Source organism: Apteryx rowi, unplaced genomic scaffold, assembly GCF_003343035.1.
Source record: "Apteryx rowi isolate R43461 unplaced genomic scaffold, aptRow1 scaffold_835, whole genome shotgun sequence".
NCBI classification, from domain to species: domain Eukaryota; kingdom Metazoa; phylum Chordata; class Aves; order Apterygiformes; family Apterygidae; genus Apteryx; species Apteryx rowi.
Genome location: NW_020451133.1, coordinates 13,292 through 37,290, shown reverse-complemented (window position 1 = coordinate 37,290; position 23,999 = coordinate 13,292). Strand labels below are relative to the sequence as shown.

At 41.9% G+C, this 23,999-nt stretch overlaps 2 protein-coding genes across 4 annotated transcripts in view; both read right to left on the bottom strand.

The window, feature by feature from the left end:
- Positions 1–7,227, bottom strand: RSC1A1 (regulator of solute carriers 1). Its single transcript, XM_026089907.1, has 2 exons — positions 7,215–7,227; positions 1–6,819 (listed from the first exon to the last, which is right to left on the bottom strand). The coding sequence occupies exons 1-2, from the start codon at positions 7,225–7,227 to the stop codon at positions 4,904–4,906; spliced, it is 1,929 nt and encodes a 642-aa protein (XP_025945692.1). The 3' UTR covers positions 1–4,903.
- Positions 6,732–23,999, bottom strand: part of DDI2 (DNA damage inducible 1 homolog 2) — a 22,276-nt gene continuing 5,008 nt past the window's right edge. The window contains exons 2-10 of one of the 3 annotated variants that reach the window (XM_026089886.1): positions 22,006–22,135; positions 20,679–20,909; positions 17,964–18,090; positions 15,683–15,810; positions 14,927–15,055; positions 14,052–14,155; positions 13,439–13,628; positions 8,696–8,758; positions 6,732–6,819 (exon numbers count right to left, since the gene is read on the bottom strand). In XM_026089886.1, coding sequence (XP_025945671.1) covers positions 8,742–8,758; positions 13,439–13,628; positions 14,052–14,155; positions 14,927–15,055; positions 15,683–15,810; positions 17,964–18,090; positions 20,679–20,909; positions 22,006–22,135 — 1,056 coding nt within the window. In that variant the 3' untranslated portion in view covers positions 6,732–6,819; positions 8,696–8,741. Of the gene's footprint in view, positions 6,820–8,254; positions 8,508–8,695; positions 8,759–8,783; positions 11,100–13,438; positions 13,629–14,051; positions 14,156–14,926; positions 15,056–15,682; positions 15,811–17,963; positions 18,091–20,678; positions 20,910–22,005; positions 22,136–23,999 lie in introns of those variants that run through there. The other 2 variants (XM_026089888.1, XM_026089885.1) reach the window with 2 other exon arrangements.

Sequence of the window (23,999 nt, the reverse complement as noted above, 5' to 3'; positions counted from 1 at the left end):
CAACATTATGATAAAGTTTTTATTCTTCTTTTTTTAAATATCAAATTTTTTTTTTACACATCAATTTTGTTGAGAAACAGTCCCCCGATATTAAAAAACAAAATCAAAAAAGAATCAAGTGTGTATTACTTTGGGCAGAACCACATCCCATTATCTCATGACACAACCACTCCTCCCTTCAACCACCTGCAAGAACAACCGCAGTATGTTCAGCCCAGAAGAGTAAATGACACAAATGCAACACCAGCTTTAGGATTCCTGAGTATTGATTCCCTCAAGTTCCTTAAAAGAGTTTGTAAACTCTTAAGCTAAAAAGCATCAGTCAAAGAGTAACCCAAACTGCTACGCATTTGGATCACAGACTAAGCTAGATCTACACAGTGCAGGAAGAAATCTCTTGAATGCTTCAGAAGGGAATGGTGTACACCAAACCAACCCCATTTCTCATGGCGACTTCTGAGAGAGGCAGGCAAAAGACCTGGTGACTTCTCCTCTTTGAATTTATGTTCGAGTTCTAGGGGGAGCCATTTGGCAAGAAGTCCAAGTCTGGTGAAGAAACCTCTAGGATCTGTTCCTCCTTTTGTTCATGAATGGCATAGTGTTTTAAAGAAAACTCATCTGGAAGTTAAGCATTCAGCAAGTACACTTAAATATTGCTTACTTTTGAGGAAAGGAGACAGCAAGGGGCTGGAGAAAGAAGGAGACACAAAGACAGAAAGAAGGGAACATATCTAGGAGGTGCAAGGTTAACAGTCCTGGAAACCAAGTGTCTATGTAGAAGGTTGGATGTTACCAACAAGACAGATTGTCACAATAATTCAGTGTAGCTCATCTCTGTTTAGTAGCAAGTAAACATGCCAGAGACTGTCACCAAGAAGTATTTCTTCCTCTTGTCAGACTTAATGTCCAGAAACTTTCAGATGTTGCTCTAAGCTTCACCTCTAAAATCACCTGAAGTCCCATTTATAGAAATTGCATTCAACAAGAGGCTGAAAAATCCCTTCAGTATCTTTTAAGGAAAAGAGTACATTCTAGAAACCAACAGGAAGGTACATGACCACAGTGGCTTCAGGAAATACCCAGAAACAAACTCTACAGACCTAAAAGGGTCCCCACAGGCACTGGCATCTTTAAGCAGCAGCTTCTGTGTGTTGCTTTATTCTTTATAGACAGACTTGTCATAGCAAGATGCCTAGAATCATTTTGCTAAGCTGATATGACAGTTAGTACATTGGAATAGTGATGAATGAGGAGGATCAGAAGAGCAGAAAGAACCTCATTTTAGCCCAGGGTACATTTATCACTCAGAGGGAATTCCGTCTTATAGGTGGGTTCTGAGTGAACCCCACTAGCAAGACATATTGTATAGTACCAGCACCTAGGCGCATTCCCAACTCTGCCCAAGGCATGAGAGCCCAAGATGACCTCTTTCTCAGTCTAGACCACCGGGGGTCTGCGCAAAGGCTGGGGAAGTGGTAGCAGTTGGTGGCATATTTTCAAACACATGACAGAGACCCTGGGGACAGTAAACATGAGCAAAGCCTATAGACAGACAGCTAAGGATGTACTACAGAAACCATATTGGGACCCAACTCCTTGGAAACCTGAACAGCCTTCAGTGTTACCTTTATCCCCCACTCTAGCCAGCAAGCTTTAGCAAAAGTCTGCCATCCCTGCTAAAAGGGAGAAGTATTCCCACTTCTTGGGCCAGGTAAGCGCAGAGACCAGTTAAGAAATTGCTAAAGACTGAGCAAAGGATATTTGCATACAGCAGAGAGAACACAGACGCATGTTAAAACCAAGCGCAACTTTTAGACAGCATTCACTACGTACATTTTTATTATGTTTTAACTTTATAAATACTTACCACTGCCTGAACTTCCTTGAACTTAACTAAATCTTGTTCCTGAAAAGCCAAAATTTTTCCTTAATTTAGCAGCACATTGCCATTCACTCAAAGCAAGGCTCTGTGAAGTTAAGAGATATAAATCACCAGGCTTGGACTAACTTTATAAAATATTTTTTACAAATATTAATCAACTGAGGGGGTCAGGCTTCTGTTTCAAGCAGTTCAGAGAAAGTTACTCAGGAAATTCTGGCAGTATTGATAAATACTTCAGTAAAGCTTTGGCAGAAGGGTAGATTTCAAAAACAAATTATATTTGACAAAGAATAAAATTGACTATTGAAGCAAACTGGCTGATGCTCTAAAGCTTTTACAGAATTCTGTATATGCAGTCTCTAAGTAAATGTGGCCATAAAACTAGAAACTTTAACCAGTTCAGTGCAAAGCAGCTGTACTTCATCAAGCTATTAGCAATTGCTTCTAAAAACATTAAGTGTAAATATGAAAAGGGTATAACATTGAATGGCTAACATCTGATGCTGTAAGAACCTGGCAGTAAATTAACCTGCAGGCTAAGGGTGCATATTCAACTCTCACACATCCAAGAGGGCAGACCCGCAGCTGGCTATGTTCAGCACACTGACCCCATGTACCAGATGAGGGCTTGCTCCAAGGACCACCTCACTGAGACCTGTGGCATGAATCGGGAGGAGACGCTGGCTGTTTAGACAGAGGATACTCTGGATCTGAGAGTTGGGAGCTTCATTCTAGCTGCTGCTTTTGATACTGAACCACATACAGATGGAGATGGGTCTAAGTATCTTATTTCCTAAGGCCGCTAGGAAGAGATCTGAGGAGACTGTACTCTTGTACCAGCCCAAATTGTACCCTTGACAAAAGGGCTTTTGCTGGATTTGGGGTGCTCACTGCAAAGAGAATATTTAAAAGCTTCAGCAGGGGTAACTCCTACCACCTGCATGGCAGAGATCATGAAGCTGTAGTCCTCTCTCAGTAACTCAATTTGAGCTTGATGATACTTCATGTTGCTCAGGCAAGGGGCTCCCAACCCATAGCACAAACACTGCCCAAACAGCCAAACACTGCTTCCTACACACACATGTTGCTGGCATCACTAGTGGTGGGATATGAGCTAAGTGTGTTTGGGAGCCCCAGGCCTGGCTGGTATGGTCACAGTTAATTAAAAGTTCTATTTGACAAGGGAATGCCTTAAAGCCATTTTATATTCCTAAGGATCTCTTGGCGGCCCAAGCACCTAAGAAAATCTGACAACCACTGCTCACTGACATCAGAAATTCCTACAAGTTTACAGATGAAACCAAATTTGTGGTGTTCTTAAATGCCACCCCACATGAAAAAGCCTAGCATACACATAGGCAGATCTGCTAAGTAACGGGGAAAACAAACAAAACAACCAAAAAAAACCAAAACAGGAACAGGCCTGAGACAATGACAACAAATGAAAACCATGAACAAAACACATTGGATTTTCATTCAGCTGCTGTTGAGTCATCACTTCAGATTTAGTTCAAAGCAGAAAATTAAAGACTAACATTTTACACAATGCCACTTGAGAGATTTGCAAGTAGGATTAAGTAAAATTCCTACTTCAGATTTGGTATAATGTTTCAGCCATGCTTTCCCTCCCCTTCCCCAGCCCCAGCAGTATTTTGGGGCTGTGCACAGCATCAAGTAGTAGTTCATCCCAAAAAAGAGCACCTGGAAAGGGCTTCCTACAGCAGAGCCTCGGTGGGTCCTAGTCAGGCAGGCTTTTCACCAAGGACTTCCCAGAAGGCCACAACGGTTGTAATACAGAAGCCACATCAGTGCATTTGTTTCATAAACCCTATCGGTGAGCCCTCACTCTTTAAGAGGTATTAAACTGGTACCCTGCAAGCCACTAAAGGCTTTCTGCAGTTTGCATTTCCACAGCTGAGAGGCTGGTCATCCCTAAACATTGAGATAAACTAATGCAAAGCTGATTTTTTTCATTTCTCTAATCACAGGCCCACTCAGTGCATAGAGAATGCATCCACTAAAATTGAGTTTATTCTTTGAGGGGCAAGAGGAGGACAAAAGCCATAACACACACGATCTGTTTGTTAAGCAATTTCTTCATTAAATATTTGCCTTAGGTGGCTGAGCTTGTTCTTTCATATGGGGAAACATCATGTAGGCAAGGCTAGAAAACTGTAAAATACCCCCTTTTCCCTTTCCCCCTGCTTACAACTAATACCAGCACATCTTCAAATAAGTTACTACATCTCTTGTTCTTGGTAGCACCAAGTTTCCCTTCCCTTCTTCTCCCTATCTCCCAATCCCCACATTGTAAACTTTAACACACTGGCCCAATAGCATAAAGGGTTTGGCAAAAGTAGGCATCAGCTTTCAATATGCACACACAAAAATGCACGCTTTCAAAAATCCCCTCCACCCCCCTCACAAAGGTTTGCGYGTCCCAAGACCTGTAGGCATCTACATACCTTTAGTAGCTACTGTAATTGTTTGTCAGCATCACAGATGGACATTGGGTTATAAAGCATAGGAGAGCTAAAACTTGTACAAATCTGCAGTCCACTGGGACAAGCTCTGTTTTGCGCTTGCATCATACTGAACTCAGCACACACCTCTCGTCCTGTAACAGCACGTGCTGGGCCTTGCCTCTGGCTGCACACATATGCGCATTCAATTCACTTTGCAATCAGCTTTGTGCTGGACAGTGTGGTGGTGGTGATCTTAATGGCTTCTGCTTTTTATTTGTAACATTGGAGCTTATTCTAAAATTGTACATTTAAATAAAAACATTAATTTTAATCCAGTATGCATCATAAGAATTAAAAGCTATCCTGTCCACACAATGCTAGGATGTTTTCTTTCTTTTAAAAGGCCAAATCTAAAAAGTGAAACAGAAGAGACAAGTTACTTTGGCTGCAAATAATTAAAAAAATCTGGCTCAACATTCTGCTTGTATGTTATGATGTATGATTTAGATAAGTCCTTTAAAAGAAAAGACACTCCAGTCAGCTACTTCTTCTGTAGTTATGTAGGAACAATGATACTCTTGGCTAGCAAAATGAGAAGAGCAAGATCTGCATTTCCATCTGCTTGTTCCAAAGCCTCAAGAGCTTCCTGCATGGTAAAACCAGCGCAAAGAATCCGATCAATGTCAGCTGCAGGGAAAGCAGGCAGTGGAGAAGCAACAGAGGTAAGTTCAGAAGAGCCAGCAGGTGGGTGCAGCAGTGGTTCCTCAAACCCATGCAATAGCCATAGACCTTCAGGAACTGAGGTGTTGCTTCTCCCAGATGCTCCTGTGAACAAGCTCTGAGTATCTTGAGACATATCTTCATCCAAAGTAGGTTTAGAAGAAACAGATGCATTTTGCTCCGAAGTCAGACTTGTTGGACTCTGATCACATTCCACCAAAATATTTGCCTGCTCAGAGCTCTCTTGCTGGTCAGCAGATGTCACGGCAGAATTCAGCATGATCACATCACTCTTACCTGAGAACTTCTGCATCTCTGTAGCATCTTTTCTGACAGCTGACTGTGTGCGACTGATACATGTGACACAAACATTTTCTACTCCACAATCACAGTGCTYTTCCCCCAGTTGTTGCTCTGCATTTCTACCTTCAGACCTCTCCTTATAGAAGGAGCAACTCTGTTCCTGGCTGTCTGGATCTAAGTCTTTATGCTTATCTTCAGGAAACCCCTTCTGTTTTGCTTGTTCTTTGTGAACCATTTCCAACTGAGAGACTTCTTCAGATGCAAGGATTTTACATTCTCCTTTACGATTGATAATCAAGAGTTTGTGAAGCTCTTTCAAGGCTGATGCTAGAGAGGAACATGGGTCTTCTGAGGATGGTCCTGGGTCAGTGTCCAGCTGAAGGATGGTGGAGGCAGAAGAGTTGTTTTCAGTGGTTAAATTAGATAATTCATACTCTGCAGGAATTTCATTGGTGCTTTTAGACTGCAGCACATCACTAGTGGAAACCGGATCATTCAAGGAGGAATCTGACTTCAATGACTCCACCTCCATAGAAGGAGGATCCAAGTTTACATCAGATACACTTCCATTCTCAGCCTGCCACTCCTGCTTGCTTGCTGAGCTGTGCACTTCAGCTATAGACTGCTCAACTACATCTATTTCCATAAAGGTTTCCGTATGCATACAGCTACGGGACGCTGACATTTGAATCCTCTCTTTCACACAGGAAAGACCTACTTTCTCCAGTCCATTTCCTCTTGTTTCTGCAGGAGAGTTTTCTGGCTGGATGCCTGTACGACCCTCTTCTTCCAAAGCAGGTTTCTCAACCCCACCAACATTGCAAGGACGTTCTGGGTCAGTTGTCTCATTTTGTTTCTCCAGATGTTCATTCACTGGTTCTTTGCACATTTGATGATCTACAGGAAGCTCATTCTTTTGTTCCTCCTGTTCTGAAGACAAAAGTACTTCTTTATTTTGCCCGTGCTTAGCAGCAGTGTCAGCCAAGCTGTTTTCTTGTGTCACTTCCAAAGGAGGTTCCTGGCCATGGCCTTGTTCCTTAGCATTACATTCCTTTAGACTGTCAGCAACAAATGTTTCTTTGAGTGTGTTCTGTGAAAGGCAAGCTGGACTGTGACAGGTTACCTCCCCTGTCTGGAGAGAATGGTCATTATTTGCCAAAGAAGCATTATTGGAAAGATGCTGTAATAAGAGAGGATGTTCTTTTTCTGGGGTTATCTGGCATTCATCTGAAGGCTCCAAAGACTTCATGGCTCTAGGATCAGTGGGCTCTGCGAGGCTAGATATGGGTGAGCAAATTGAAGCAGGGGCAGAGACTGAACGATCAAGTAATTGATTTGTGGGATTACAGATCTTGAAACTTAGTTCTGAAGACTGGACTGGATTTTGAAACCCATCAGAAGCTGGTAATGAGGGCTTTTCCAGTGAGGTAGTTTCTTTGTCACTATTCTCTATGCATAGAGAGAAAGAGAAAGAAGTAGTTAAGATGTATGAGAACCACCGTTTTTCAAGTTTTTCTACCTTTGGAATACAAGCTAAAAGTATAGTTTGCATATTAGCTTGGCACACCGTGTCCATTTGGAAATTACTCAGCAGAGCACTGTTCCATTTATCATTAGTTATTGCGAGAAGAGTTGTTACAGACTGTCCAGACTGCTTTGAATATTAACTAAGGGCAAATCCAATAACTACACTCCAGCTGCAGAAACTTAATTACTGACGGCAAAAGACACAAGAAGCCAGTTCCAAGGTGCTTGGAGAGCTCACAACTAGAGAAYATTTAAACTTCAAAGTGAACAAATATATCTAGAGTCACTGAGAAGATAATGAAATCCCAGAATCTCACTTTTAAGAGTCATTTTTCAAAGAAGAGCAAGATCTACACTTCTCTTYGTGATATAGAAAAGAGATATTCCAGCAGCATACAAGTACACAGTATTTTTAGAGGAAGGCTTCACAGATGCTACTCAGTGGTTTGTTGAAGCTTAAAATAACTTTAGGTTTTCTTTTAGCCATAACCTTTGCCTTAATCAGGAACATAAGCCAAGGAAAATCATTTTTTCACCTGAATATCAGGGCAGATGCGACAATGACAGCAAAGAAAAATACTAGTCAGACAGAGCAATTGCTTGTTTTGTGTTTTTCTTCAGTATGTTAATGTAGGCAGTGATTAGAAAGCAAGATATTCAGAGGTCAGCAAACATCCTCCATGAGATTATGCCAGCTTGAACTGTAATCGTGGATATAAAATGCTTGACACTTATTCTATTCTTTTATAAGTTAATGTTGTTTGCTGTTGTGTAGGAAGGAAACTAGCTGCCAACAGGCATCTTTGAGAAAAGCCTCTGTTGAAGCAGTTTTCATATAACAGAAATAGGCAACCTTTGAGTTTTTAATTACAGAGCCCCAACACACCTGGGAGCCCATATACATTTAAAGTGAAAGACAGCTGTTTAGCAGATTATCACATAATTCAGATATGTTGGTGTTAACATTCTCCACAAAGAGTGCAAGATTTTCAAAGTATAGGAATTAGTACCATCAGGACTGACTTAGATTCACTTCAGATCAGATAGCTATGCATGACAGATCTAATGCAGACACTTTAACTACTATTTTTCCCTAAAGTAATTGGTTAGTTAAATTGTTTAACTCTGCACATGTAGCCATTACAGGTTGAGCTGCATCTGTTTAGTTAAATTAAAGCCATTAAAAAGTCCACTATCACCAAATATTTCCCTACCTTTTTAAGTCTTTACACTCGCTTGTCACATAACAGCCCAAATAGCTGATGACTGTGGGGAGGGCATGATTTGTGACATACCCTGTTGCATTAATTGGTACGTTGTTTCAAAGAAATAATTCACATACAACAGCACAATGCCATTTCAGTTCACCAGATCTGCTTTAATCTTGTATTAGGACATACAGTTATCAGCGGGGTCTCATGCTGGTCCACTTTGTGTACAGCTCCCCTGAACTGCCAAGCAACTTTAAGGAATTTGCTGTCTCCACTCAACACAAGTTAAGGTTGAGGCACCAGAAGTGTTTTAGATAAGCAAGTGTTGCTTGAAGAGCACAGAAAGGAGGTTCAGAGCTCTGAGTCTGTTCTTTCCATGGACAAAGGGCTCCAACTTTTCTAAGAAAATTACACAACAGGTTTGTTGCCTTTGGCCAAGCAAGGCAGAACCTTCTTCCACACTCGGAAGCGAAGGAGTTGATAATTTCACACCACGTGGGTTTCTCCCTAGTATAAAGCAAGGACAGCCCTGCTGCTGGTAGCGTGAATGTAGTAGTGAAAGCTTATGAACTGATGGCTATAAATACCTGGTCTGTGGCCCACTCCAGCTGCAGTAAACACACACTACATGCATCAAGGCTTCTGACGTTCTGTTTGGATTAGGAAACAAACACACCAAACTTGCATTAGCATTCAAAGCACACAACATGCATGGTTATAGTCCTGCAATTTCTCAGCTTCCCCCCACAACTGTCCATAAAGATAGTGCACTGGACAGCAGGAGCTCTTCCCATTCACTTCTTCCAAAAAAAGTTCTGCTTGCCACTGTTGTGTCTGGGAAATTCATTACATCAAGTCAAAAAATATCTCTGTAGAAGAACAACTTAAAGGCTGCTCTGTACTATCCACGCTTGCGAAGTGGTCCGTGGGTGATACTACACACTTGATAAAATATATGCAGCAAAAGGCATATGTCTAGCACCATACTAGTTTGTTCTCCATACTGCAGAAGACATACAGGAGCCACACTGCAGGGAAATGAGACCTGAGATGGCATCGCAGTTCCCCAGTTCTACTCCCAGCAGCTACTGCCTTGTACTGTGCCAGTGTATGCAAGAGAAAACAAGCAGACTTCAGCTTGCTGCGAATGGGAAGGAAAAAGATCCTGGGGTGAAAGATGTCAGAGACATCCCAAAAAGGAATTGCTGCCCAAGACTGAGAAGAGCAGAGCAAGTGAAGAGACAGCCAGAAGTCAAACCCAACTCATTGTCTCCTTCTCCACGTGGAGAATAGATAAATTACAGATCTTTGTCGGTAGCACCAAACACTGGTTATCAGGAAAAAATTCAATAAGTGAACTTATCTTGTTAACGGTCTGTGCAAATATTTCATGTCTCATGCTGTTATTAAATCACTAGTATAGCCTTTGCTGCAATAGCACATGTTCTTCCATTAAAGTATGCTAGGATTTACTTTGTCCAAGTGTTAGATATCCAAACAGCTATGCACATTTTGCCCTGTGGGATTTGTTTCACTGATTCCCTCTCCTTTCCCACAGGCCTCAAAACTCAATGGTCTTAAAAATATAGGACTGTTTTACCTTAAGTCTTCCTCTTTTTACAGATACGCAAGCTTACTGGGAACAGCTGACTAACAGTGCTCATATGTACAGCTAGGATTTGTCCATGTTTGATATTGTGGAAGGAACCTGCCTTTTTTGCCTCAGGTATTCATTTCTTTTATTCTCCATTAGATAAAGACTGTGCATTGCACAGTGCAAAACAGCACCTCTGACAGATACACTTTGGTATAAAATACAGCAGCAGATGCACAAAGTCACCCATTCTACTGGCTGCACATCTGGTTTTAATGCAACTATAACAACTTAACAAAATTGGAGTATTAAAAAGCCAGAATTATCCTGCAGATTTCCAGACTGCTCATCTTTTATAAGAGTGGCAAAGAGGCTTCTGACACAGGATACAAATGAAAACAGGAGGGATCTTTTCCCTCTTTCTACGCAGTAGTATTATGTTCATGCTCTCTGCTGCAAAATCAACCCTTTAGAGAGGAAGCAGACCTGTCCTCTGATTCACTGGCCCTGTAATAAGGGTCTGATCAGTCAAATACGTCAGGGAATCTTAGTCATTTAGACAGCAGAAGTAGCTGATATTCTGCCAAGCACTCCTCAGCGTGATCCTTCTGAGACTCACCGTCATCCTTCTCACAGGATATCTACAGGAGCTGAATCCTAGCCCTGTCAAGGAAATCAATCCAGCTAACACTGGGAACAAACTCTTCTCCACAAAGTGCACCAGCAGGGATAAATTCCTCCCTATACTAGGAAAAATCTGAGTTGCAAATATGGTGCAGTGCCCTTCTTATCAAGGCTTTCTGGATAAAAACCTGTATATGGGGTAAGCTACTTGGAAATGCTTCCTGCCACACCAGCTGTGGTTTTTCTGTCAGTTTTCTAAGTTCTCCACAATCACTGAGCTGTTGCCAGTTTTGGGAGGAAGGAGAGGGGGAGAACACCACATTGCATATCAGCAAAGAAGAGCAAACTCTCAAATGTAAGTGAAGCAAACGTGGAGGATCTAGTAGATCACAGTAACAGGCAAACTGATCTTGCCGTACACAGAAAACATACCAGGACTCCTCCACCTCAGCTGCTTTTTCCATAGGCATCGAAACACCAGAAGGTCAGCTGACAAAAACCATGAGACTTGCTAAAGTGGGCTTCAGTGGATTGAATAAGGCTCAAGAGTAATCCAGGTGCATTCAAAATGAGAACTTTAATAGCCTATTGATGTACACAGTGATTTCTGTTGTACCATCTACCAGAAGGCAGCAAAAATTCAAGCTGTTATAAAAGAACACAGGCCTTGTGAGGAGCTGAGCCTCCTGGTGCTGCACTATATCCACTCTCTGTTTTTGCCTCTCCAGTTTCCTGTTCTTTGACTTGGTTTTCTTGGTACCATCTAGCAGCAGCTAATAGTTTTGGAAGAGAGGAAGAGGGCATATATGTTAATACTCTGACATCTCAAGATACAGCTAACAATTGCCTGTGAGCCAGAGGCTTGTGATATGTTTAAGACTTACATACAGTCAATCTAAACAAGACCTACCTTCATTTTGTTTATTAGCATTCTACAAGTACTAGGTGAACACACAAAATGCCTTTTCTATTTCAAGACTGAAATCTTTCACATTCTTTTGCGGCTCAGTATCAATGGGAAATAGTAGACTGCTGATTAGCCTTAAAAGTCACATGGCCTTTCAAATTGCACTGGTACATAAGCAGCTTTGATTTCAGTCCTTTTAGGCACTTTTTCATTTTAAAGCACTTTGCTCAAATGCTTTAATGGTAAAGATTCATATTTTTCAGACTGAGAGGTTTTGCTTTTTATTTGATCCTTTCAAGCGACAACCAAATCCAACCATGGCATCTGCCAAGTCTGATCTTAAATGGCGAGATTCTGCAAAAATCAACCTTGGCTGCATCAGGCTCAGAATTTTCACAGGAGAAGAACTAGTATTTACATCTCTACATTTTCTCTTCCAGGTAACATGGAGAGAGACTAGCTCAAGCAACCAAGTCTGACCCTTAGCTATATCAAAATCTGACAACAGCAAGGTTAAATCTGTTTTACACTTTGCATTTCTTTATTTGCTGCAACTGGAGTTAATGAGCATTCAAATTTGGCTTCAAAAGTCAAACGTGTATYGATTCATTGAACTGATTCATTAAAGGCAGGCCACCTTCTGGAGGTTTTTGCAGCCCTGGAAATCTTAGTCTTAGAGTGGAAGAAAAACCGAAGGGACAAATGGGCACAGTCCCGGCTCTTCTTAATGTAACTAACTCAGTTATTTGCAGGTAAGTCGCTGCTTACTCTTTGGACTATTAAGCAGCAACTCAGACAGGAAGTGTTAAAGAAAAACTTCAGTGCATTATAAAAGCAGATCTGAATATCACATTCCAGCTTTAAATATGAACAAATATTTTCACTAGAGTCTTAAAAGACAGCAATAAAAATAATTATGAAATCAAAATCCATCAGCTTAAACACAACCCAGCAAAGACTTTTGGGTTTGTAGGGGGAAATGACATCTTATTGCATGCTTTCAAAGCAAAAGATAGGAGAAAAACTCTGAAGTCTTCTTCCCTTTAAAACACATGCATACAAAGTGTTACCTTTCTATCGGTTTTGAAGGTGGCCTAAGGAATACACTTTGAAAGCTATTCACCATTCCACTGAAAGAGTGGAAAATACAAAAGTGAAGATTTCCTTTAGTCAGAAGTATATGCTGAAGTTAGAGGAGTTAAAAAAGAAAATCCATGTTTCAGGCAGTTTGGCTAATAGCTCAGCTTTCAGCTATTTTGGCATCTCCATTTAACTAGATTCTGCTATGCAGCCTATGGCTTCAAGTGTCATAGGGAACAAAACTGTAAGAGGAGGGTGAAAACTCTCTTTGTAGAGAGCCTTTACACAGCTGATGATGTACATTAGGATGTGAATTCAGCTGCCTCTTCTGAATGGATAGGAAATAAGCTATTTAGAGCAAAAGTAATCTTCAGTAAAAGAAGCAATTTATCTTCTAGGGGCACAAGCACATTCCTTAGAGAATGCTAAGGAAAAAAAAGGCTGAAACAGTACTGTTTTGAAAAATTCTCATGAACTTGCATTGTCCCAGAGCAAATAGGTGGGCATAAACTGCAAGTGAACACATCTTACAAAATTATAGCTCCTCAGCAGAGGGGCAGCAACTGGCTACAGATGTGCTTTCAGACCACTGCACATGTAAAACCAAAATAGTTCCTGAAACGGGTATTTGCTCATCCACCAGAGATTTGTACTTACTCTTAAGGTTCCTGTGTTTTTATATGCTGTAGCTGCTAAGAATGGGGTCACAGAAGTTGCCACAATGCTGTACTTATGTGATGACTAAAATATCACCTAACTGACTCATGTCCCTGGCTAGGCACTACAATTTGAACCAGGTGAATGGGTGCCAGAGACAATAATGTATCTCCACATCTTCAGAGACCAGAGCTGGTAGGAAGTTGCAAAGAGAGCACAAATTAAACAGCAAGCACCCCCAAATGCCTTCATGCTGACAGATACTGCTATACTGCAAGACAGACAGAGGTGCAAATTAGAGGCCATGAGCAAGAAAGCACCATTCTCTCCACTATTTACTCACTGACACTGCATTAGATTATGTCCGCTAGGAGCCGAGAAGAGGAAGGCCTCCCAGTGACTGCCGACAGACATCCTGATACAAAAAAACTATGGCACTTAATATTCCAGTTGGGCTCCCTGTGGTACCTGCTTCCTCTACGGACTTCTGTATTGCTTCTGCCAGTTCTTGGTCGGCAATCTCCTCTGGTCGTACGTCCTCCCGCCCTGCCCCGTAAGCCAGCCTCGCACACTCTGGGAGCTCGCCCTCTGGGAGGAAAGTGGTCTGCGAGCCAGTTGTGCCGATCACCAGTACGTTCTTCTTGAGATCAATGGAACACTGCGAGAGAGCATCAAGATATCAGGGCCCACAGAAGAACCAGGTGATTCCAAGAGAAAAAGGAAAAACAAGGCAGGTTAAAATTCATTTCCAATAGGAACAGCTCACAGACACTAAACAAAGGCAGGCTGAGAGCTTCAGCTATAGGCAAGGGCCCCCGGATGGTTTCATTTGTAATAAATCATTCTGTTTCAGAGCTGTGAGCATCTCTGTTCAGAGCAAAAAAACTTCAGGGAGCAGCCAGACACCATACAGGTAGCCATGATGTATGTTGAATATGTACTTCTTCCAAAACTGGCTGGAAGATAATCCACTATTATCACTCTCCAGAAAATCCTAATAAATTCACAGGAATGGCATTTATGTCACATTTAGCGATTGACATGGAAGAGCCAGTAACTGCTTCAAAACAGCTTTTGTTACCTGATGCCTCTTAAGCATATCCAGTCCTAGAAGCATGTCCATGGGCTGCTCTTCAAGGATTGAGAAGGAACATGCCAGGAAGTCCCCTTCAATCTGAACCTGAGCTGAAATGCAAGGAAGATCAGTTACCACCTCACAAGCTAACAGCACAAGGGCTCTACCTTCTGTTCTTCCATCCCCTAGGAAAACTCTGCACAATTCTGGTGGGTAAATCTGAAACCAGAGCTCCGACATACTGTTTTGGTCCCAGGAAGTTGAGCCCTGTGCAASTCCCAGTAACTATCAGGCATGTGTTGGTCTTGGGTAGTTAATTATTTTAAAAGCTGATCTGCTGTACAGCCTTAAGTACTGCTTATCTAACCCTCTGAGCTAGAGCTAAAGTAATGGTACAGCTCATTAGAGCACAAGTCTAAGAAGTAACAACAGTGAAGAGGATCCATTTTTCAGACAATAAGGACGACCTTCTGTCATCCAGAAAACCTGCACAAGAACACAGATAGYGTTCTCCTCCAGGAGGAATATGAAACACTCAGCTGTACTGGAACTCTTCCTGAGCGACTCATACTGCTGAACAGTCACACCCCAAACAGGAACAATCCTGCTATTTCACATTAACCCCACTTTTGCATGCAGAGTGAACATCTCCTTTGTGTCTGCAGGAGCTGAAAACTCCCCTCAACTAAAGCGTTAGGATAATTCCACTAAGAAGAGCACTAAACAGGACAGAAGCCAGATTACTGTGTCCAAGTCAAAAGAACATATTGCCGATGCACTTTTATTTTACTCTGTGGGAGTTTCTAACATTTACAGCATTAAATTAGATGCAGTCAAACTGCCACTAAAGCTGCTCAAAGAAGAAGAATGCCTGTACTTACCTAAGTGCACTCTGCCAATGATTTTCTGTGTCCCTACACCTTTAGCAATGCCAGCCCACCGCCGATCTACCAGCCTCATTATGTTGCACCTTTCAGCACAAGATTGGCTCATAATGGTCATCTGGGCACCTACCAGCAACAGAATTAAAGAGTTAAATCCTGATGGGTCATCCCAAATTAAAGTTCTATCCTGAAAGGGAGTAAAATCCTGCACTCAGCAGCCAGGAGGCCGTACCACCTTGTATCAGGGAACTGCACTATTGCACAAAGGCTGCTTATGAATCCCCCTGCTTTTAATTTACTCTGTGTGTATACCCAGAGATAAGCACTGACAGTAAAGTACATATTGCTGTTGAGCTGAAATAACCCTGAGTACTTTCCCTTTAAAGCTGTGGATGGAAAGCACAGCATTAAAGGCAGGCAAAATTCCCCTCATCTGTAAATTGAGGTAAGGCACACATTTGGCAGTGACCTTTCTAGCATTGCAACCATCAGACACCAGAAATTGCCGCCAAAGCCTTGATCCCGGGGCGTTCAATCGCTCATTTGCAGTGCTTCCAAAAGTATCTCAACAATTTGCTCTGTTTGCCTTACACAACACCCAGAGTGCTCTCAGATTTTAATCTGAAAGCTTTAAAAATCCATGCTTCACTATGGAAAATGAATATTTCAGGCAAAACTTCTGGAGTGTTTACCGTCTCCCTCAATGAGCCAAAGGAGGGTATGGAGCAAGAGATTAAAATGCGGGCAATTCACCTGAGTCAACAAAGGCTTTCACTGGATGTCCGTTGACTTTGCAGTTAATATACAGCATCACCACCTGGCCAAAACTCTCGGGGGCCTCTTCCATTGCTATTGTCATATTTTCTTCAATATTTTGTTGCCTAAATTTAAATGGAGAATAAATGAAAAAAATAAAAATCAGACCTTCTTTCTGCAAAACCAGTAATTTCATGAGCATCCTTCTGACTTGCAAACAGATCTGGTAATCCCACCTGCTACAGTTCAGCRAGTTACAAACAGCTTGTGTAAACCACAAGGACTGCTTTATTAGCTAAACATAGCCTTAACAGAGGAATTGCTAGCGATGATCTTGTCTTAATCCAGAGATACCAGCATTTAGCACCTGAGACACCTGCACTTCACTAACTTCTACTTGCAACAAAAACCTGTCATCACAGAGTTAACCAGGAGAACTTGTGGGTGAAAAACTGCATATTTATTAGTCACTCTAAAATAAAGCACCGAGCGCACATGATGAAGATGTTGCCAGTAGCTACAACACTGGAATCCCACACAGCAGCTGAACGTTAAAATCTTCCAACGTTTCCCTGGTATCTTGCCTTTTGCAGGCATGGGGATAGAAGGAGATTAGCAAGTCTGCAGAGAGAACGCCACCATGATCACAAGCCCTCGCTGCAAATTCAAGCCTACAGAAGAAACACTCAAGAACCCTGTCACAGACCTTGCAGTAATCTTGAAAGCGATGGGTATCAGCAGTGACTGCATCTGAAATAGCTTATCTAGAAACAGAAAAGGGCTTCTAACTTTGAAAACATTTCACTTTCCCCCTCAGTAGGGGAAGGGAACTAAACTCTTCTCTTGCCTTTATGTATACTGCAGTAGCCTTCCCGCAACAACATGGGTAGATGTGGTTTCTTTAGGAGTGGGGGGGAGAGGGCAGGTATCACACACACACGAAAAAATCAAGCAGTATCCAAAATCTGGCTTTCTTGGGAACTAAAGCACCCTGCTACACTGCCACTAGTCCACCCTGACTTCAGATATCATGAAAACAACTTGAAGAACCACACATTGTATTGTCTCTTAATATTTAAGCTTAAATAAGATATACTACATTGGTTGATCTTCAGTTTCAGCCTTCTTGTTAAAACTGTTACCCTCTTTTTCCCTCCCTGCTTGACACTCTTCCACCTACAATACACTTAAAGGAGAGAAATATGGCTTGAAAAATATGATGTTTGCAGTAGCTCTCAGGCAGACAGCATCTAGTTAAGGCAGGCATATCAAGTGATCAGAGAAAATAACGTAGGGTGTGAAATTTGGGGACTGTTAGATGCCCATACTGTTCTATAACAGCTGCACAACCTTGGGCACATCATCTTCATCCCTCCCAATTCTCCTTCATCTATGGAGCAAGGAAATTGCTCCTGCACCTCAGAGCAATGTTTTGTTATCTCTAAATAGCAATGCAGAAAAATATAATGCATAAACGCTAAGCATTTTTCCTGTGGCAACACCTTGTCAATCATAATGCAAGAACTCGCTTTCTTATCACAAATGAATTTTGATCATGACCAACTATGAGCCTGTGTAAGACAGACATTCCTACATCAGGAAAAACACACCAGCCATGTTCTGACTCAAGGATTTATCAGTCAGTTTAAGAAATCAAGGCTCAGCCCAATGCAATTACATTTGGAAGACAGAAAGGAGGAGCGAATGTTGATGAGCAGAACATCATTTCTATAAAATGAATCTTTTGACAGCAGTGAGCAGCTGGAATTAGCCAGAGATACATAAAACAGTTAACAATGAGGGAATCCAAATCTTGAAGGCAGCTGGGAGAAAGGATACCACATTGCTCTGCAAAGAACTCAGGTTAAAGACCAGCAAGGGCCTAGTTCTCAGCTTTAAGAGATGTCCAAGGCACCTAAACACTATCTCTCAAGATCTTTGCTAACCGCTTTCCATCAGTGCTCTTCACCGATTTCAGCGCAGCCCAGTTTAGACAGCTTTGGGGCAGCACCCTCACAGGCAGGGGTGCTGCAGCTCATGCTCTGTGCTCAGCTGGATTTATCTACAAGGATGGGGTGTCCCTGCTTCCCAAACTTCCCACAGACAAAGGTAGCTCCGGACACCTCCCCACAAGCAAATTTCTGTCTTAAGGTAGGATCTGCTATCTAAACACATCCCACGTGTCCTTCAAGGAAAAAGCACCAGGCTGGACGRAAGCACCCTGTGAAAAGAATTCCCTAAAGACCGCCAGAGCCTGTGTGTGACTTTGGCTTGCTACCTTATGTCTTCTTCTATCTTGGCCTGTGCCTCAAGATCAAAAGGGTCAGCTGAATAGAGTCGAATCCTCTCTTGCTCCCGCCGGGCTCGGTCCTGCTGTTGCTCCACCAACACCCTGGTGAATTTCTCTGCAGTAACAAAGAGATACAGAAAGCTTTTTACTGGAAATTACTCTTACAAATCAATGTCTGGCACAGCAAGCTTCTTTTTTTATGCCAGCATGCACTCAGGGATAGAATGAGTAGCACAGTCACAAAAGGCTTCATCTGAAGGCAGTATGGATGGACCTCAAAGGACTGGTCACAAACTTGGGAACCTGCTCAGATGAAAAACAACTGGATGGAGCTATTTCTCCTTGTGCCCGATACCCAAACACAGCAATGCTGTCACAGCAATCAGAGTGAATTTCCTTGCATGTACACTTTTCTCTAAAAGAGAAAAATTGAAAGCATCAAGACAACAGTATTTACAAAGAGTTGCTATTAAAACTGCAATTCGTTATTCTACTGCAGCACAAATTGCCTACACAATACTTGGAAAGAACATCTGCAAAAACAGCAGATAAATTATACCAAGAGCAGAAATCTGGAATACAGAATTTGAACACAAGCTTCTAGTTTGAATTGTACACGAGTATTTTGAAAAGTCTTCAGACAACCTCTCTTTTCCATTGAGGAGAAAACAAACAGGCACAACAACAGTAATACTTTGCGTTTTCTCATTTGCCGATACCAAAGCATTTTAAAAATGCAGCAATCATTATACCTGTTCGTGAAGAAGCAAAGGCATCTCAGTTAAGTCTCAGCAGCACAGCCATAGATAGAATTGAGATTTCTTAACTCTCAATAAGATGGCCCATCTACAAGAACTGACTGCAAAAACATATCACATTTGACACTCAGCAACCCCTGCAAAATAACCGTCTGTAGATTCAGCAAAGAGCAGAACCAACATTATTAGACATAAAAAGATTAACAACAAAACTTACTTTAAACCCAAACAGCATAGGCCAGGACACAGATATTACAGTCCCTAAAGCTGAATGCCTACCACTGTAATCAAGAGGAGCTAGCAAGGACACTTGCTTCAGGAAGTCTAGCCACACTTTCTAAGGACACAGCTTTTTAGATCCCCGTTTCTTTGGAAGACCTATAGCTATTTTTTTACTGCTTGAATCTGATCACATACATTCACAGAAGTACTTGGCTATAAATTAAGTTCTATAAACACAAGAGGTTTTGCTTTTGCTTCGAGTAATGCAGTTCTCATAAAGTAGCTCTCAGGCTCAAAGTCTGTTACATGCTCAAGAAGGCATTGCATGTGTGTTGATTTTTTTAAATTAGGCTTCTGTATAGCAGGTGCCTTCTAATGTGCTTGCAATGCATGCAGCGCAATCATATGGCAAGTATCTATGCATATATTTGGATATTAGAGCAAGAGCAGAACTGGATTTGTGCCCAAATACCAACAGTAACAATGCAAAATGATGACAGAACAGCCAGATAAAACTGCTTCCTCCTAACATTCCACTGCAGCAATTTGGGACTAAAAATGCACACCTGAATCAAAGTTTAATGTGCATAACAGGCAATAAAGATTAGCAGATGAGCCAGTTCCGGGCATCTTGGGCTTAACCTCTTATTTCCTGGGCCAACACCAGCACATTCTTCTCAAGGTGAGGGGAAAAACATCTCTTCTGCACTACAGACACAGAGCTCAAGAGGTGTGAAGAAGCTTTAGAGAGCAAAGGACATGTTTAACTCTATGGATATGAGCTAAAGTCAGAGAATAAAAAAATGCAATAGACTAACCACATCCATGCAAGGTCCCTTCTAGCTTCCTTTGACTTAGGGAGAAATCTTTAGGATATAACATCAAAAGTGGGGGGAAAAATAGAGAAAGGTCTCCCAATAGAAACTCCTCCTCTTCCTTCATTTCCCAAAACTCAGCAAGATTTATTTCCTAACTGAATCCCTTCCAGAGGTTGACAAACACATCTTTTAATGACTGAAACCACTCAATTTTCATTCTAAAAAGAACACTGTATCAGAGTTCAAAGTTTCCTCAGATGAGGAACGAGGCACCAAGATCAGCTACTCACCTGCAGGGAAAGTGAAGGACACCGTACTATAATTTAACTGTGCCACGTGATGTGTCCAAAATACATAAACACTTTCAAGTTTTTTAACTTGTCACAAGTTTGCAACAGCATTTCTATTGGAAAAGCTCCCTAAAGAAACCACGTACTTCTTCCCAAAACGATCCAGCAATGGGACAGACACCCCTTTCCCTCTCCCTTTCTGCTGTCCACTTCTTTAGCAGCTGGTTTTATAATGTCTTGCTTTCTATGGAGGTCTGAGAGGGTTCTGGGATGCAGCAAGTGCAACACCACTACTGAGAACTGGTGCATTCAGAGAGACTTAGCATAGAAAACAAGCTGAGCCACTCTTGTTCACAGAAACTCATCTGCGCATCTCATCTTTCATAGTAGGGGACAGAGGATATTCAAAAAGCCAAGTTGGAAAAACAGGCAAAGCTGTTGCTGGAATTGGTCTCGTTTGAGGTAGAGGGACCCTGCCTTCAGTACCTTTTATCAGCATTATCAGTGCATTGGCAGTGAACAGCCCAACTAGTTAAACACATGTGGCTGCCTTTTATTAGAATTGAGCTCAAACAGATTTAAAACCACCTCATGCAGATAAAAAAAACAACTTACCAAGGTCTCCGCTGAGCAGCGCCTCCGCTAGGGGTGGATTGCGTTCCTTCAGCAGGGACAGCTCATGTGGATTTGCAAGCAACATTTCCCGTAGTAATGCTGGATTGTCCAAACCCTGAGGGAAGGAAGGTGCATCAGGAGGCGATGGGCGAAGATGCTGTGCTGCTGGCCGACGTTGCTGAGTGGACGTCCCAGGAACTGCAATGCTGCTGAAGTCTATCCTAGGCAGACCTTGAGGGAAAAAAGGTCAGTTGTTTGTATTTATGACTCTGCTTGAAAAAAAGCACTGGAAAAAAACCATGGAAGGGATGAGTCGGGCATAATGCTACAGTATTTGAACATGTCTTTAAACAGCGATCCATGTCGGAAGGCTCCACTGAAGCACTGCCACATACTCAGGTTATTAGGTTAGGAATGCTAACACATATATAGAATAGACCATAGCTGGTCTGTTCTTCTATCTGGCCCTTTTTTTCCAGCAATACACTTACTGAACCACAGACCAGTTATTTCCAGCTTCACAAATGCAAATACCACACAGAGGGATCACAAGGCTAAACCAGTGTCTCTATGGCACTTCTGAATCTCTCAGAGAAAAAGAAAGGAAAAAAAAAAAAAAGAGTTAAGACTAACATTTCTGCAGACCTGCATTGCAGGTACCAAGCCTCCGGCTAAGGCAGGAGGATCAGAACCTCAACCACTGCTCCCAAGCCCTTCCTACAGCCAGCAGTCACTGCTTCTTTTCAAGGGATACTTTTATGATGGGGTTTTGCTAGAAATTACTGCAGCAGGCAACACAAAGATACAAGTAGGGCTCCACTCGTACATTATGGATTTAGAGGAGCCTGGCTTGTATGCATCATTGCATAACTGGGTTTGTTAAGATCCAGCTTCTCTGGGAATTTGTCACAATACAGATGCAGAGCACACATCACAACAGCCTTTTAATGTTTCTGAGCTGCACAGACCGCATATTATTGCGGCATTCTATGGAACGGGAAGGGAATCAGCAGTCTTGGGAAAATCCACATGCCTTTACAAAAACTGCTTTTCTGAACAAGTTACTTCCATTGCTTTCCTTACCTTTCCTCAGAAGAAGAAAAGTGAAACATGTTACTCTTTTTCTTAGAAAAAAAAGCCCGTTAAATAGCAAACCCTTCAACTAATTTACAAACAATGTCCCCTGCCTCATTCCTAGCCACCCCCATTCCCAGGTGTTTTACCTAGCAAGGTATTAAAGGAGACTGCCAAGCTGCAGAGTTCACATTTGACAAACACTGATGCCTTTGGATGCCAAGAGCAAAAATTAACATAAATTCCGTCTCACCTGGAAAATGGATCGGAGGCCGTGGCTCTACATTCTCTTTCTGTCGCAAAATCACCACATCCCCATCTTTCAAGCCATAGGAGGCCAAAGATCTGTTGTTATCAGTTAGAGGTCGCTCTGCATAGACAATCTGTTCATAGAGAGAATGCAGTGAAAAACAGCACACATGACAAAGCAAGATTCCAAGCAATTTAAGTTATTTGTCTTATTTTTTAGGGAAGCATTCCAGGAACTGCTCTGGAGCAATCTCAAACTTCAGAACTGAAGACTGGCGATTCTTATCTCAGGCTCAGACAGGCCCTGCCAATGCAGCTCTGCCTCAGGCAGAGAAAGACCTCAACACCTAAGCGGTTGGACAACCACACAGAATTAGTCTTACAGAAATCCAGTAACAGTTTCTCAAAACCCAGCAGCTCCAAGAAGGGCTGATCTCTTAATTAGAGATCAAGATCTTTAAAGAAAAGAATGCCTTGCATCAGGTGTATTTGCCACACATTTCTAGTCAATCRAATCTCTATGATTACGTAAGTTGTGGCTGTTTTCCAAAGTGTTATCCCCCTAAGTCAGCATCTATTGACCAAAGCGTCAACTGTAGACATGCAGGCAGTGCTGATCAGGGTAGAAATTGGACTAGATTGTCTGCAGATCAGTGATCTCTGCCTTTATACACAACTTGGCTCCCCAGAATAACCAGTTTTACAAGGAACTCGGTGCTTTGCTCAGCAATTTCTGATTTTAGTGACATAACTCCATCCAGACTCAAAGGCTTAGCACCCGAAGCCTAGCAAAGTACCACTCCTGAGGTTTTCTGCAATCAGTCCATTACATGGAATTAATTTCTTTTGACCATAAAATACAAAGTCACTTCATTTTCTGTTACGATAATCTGACTCAAAACAAGTTTAACAAGGGGTATGCAGATTAAACTATAAAAACACATTGAAATAAAAATGAATAATCATCTTGGGAACATTTCTATTAGCATCAGATCTGTAATACCTACAGATGCCCTAAATTACTTCTGTGTTTCCTTTGAAATTTCAACAGGCAATTACTGCAGATGAATACCATCACTAGGATTACTGTGCTTCATCCAGTACATGAACCGGGAGATTCTGGGCTTCTGGTCCCCAAAAAACTGTTTCAATTTAGCTGAAACATAACCCACAAAAATAAAGATACTCTTTAAAAGAAGAAGGCTCCTGCTAAATAAACCTATACATCTTGGGCATCCCAGAAACAGTATCTGTTGAACATTAGTATTTCTGTGCCTTTATCAAAGCACAATGGGACTGGGCAGGTGAGCGCAACAGCCTCCTACTCCTGGCAGAAGCCCAAAGCAAGAAGCATTGGAGATCTCAGCCTGTCCCTATTGGGCATATGATCAAATTTCACATTTACCACATAGTTCAGCAAGACTGTATCTCTGGTCTGGAAAAGGCCAGTACAGGAACAACAGGTTTGCCACAGGTCGAGACCAGCATGTACTGACAAAGCCGCGTGGGAAAAGCCTTTACAGTACTTGCTTGGATTGGCTGTGACTCTACCTGATGCTATCACGAGTAGCAACGGCTTACTGAGGAACCAAAACACAATTAGTGATCACCTTCCTTACAAACAGTACAGACTCTTACTGCTTTACTCCAGCAACTAAGAAATATCACACAGAACTCACCAATTCACTCTAATAACAGAGGTCCACGGTAAGTGATAGTTTCAAAGTAAGAAAAGACAGACAACACAAAAATAACAGGCTTGCATGTGTCATAGCAATGAACAGAATCATCAGAATTATAGAGAAACCAACACAATTAGAAACAAAGGTGAGATTTCTACCTTCTCATTAAACACACTGTTCACAGCATCAATTGGTATCATACTAGACTGGCTTGTGGATCTCTTTCTAAGCCAAGAGAGAACTGGTTTGTAAGACACTACTGGCATTATTAAGGTTAGCTTGTGATGAGAGGAGCTGCAGTGCATCCTCTCACATT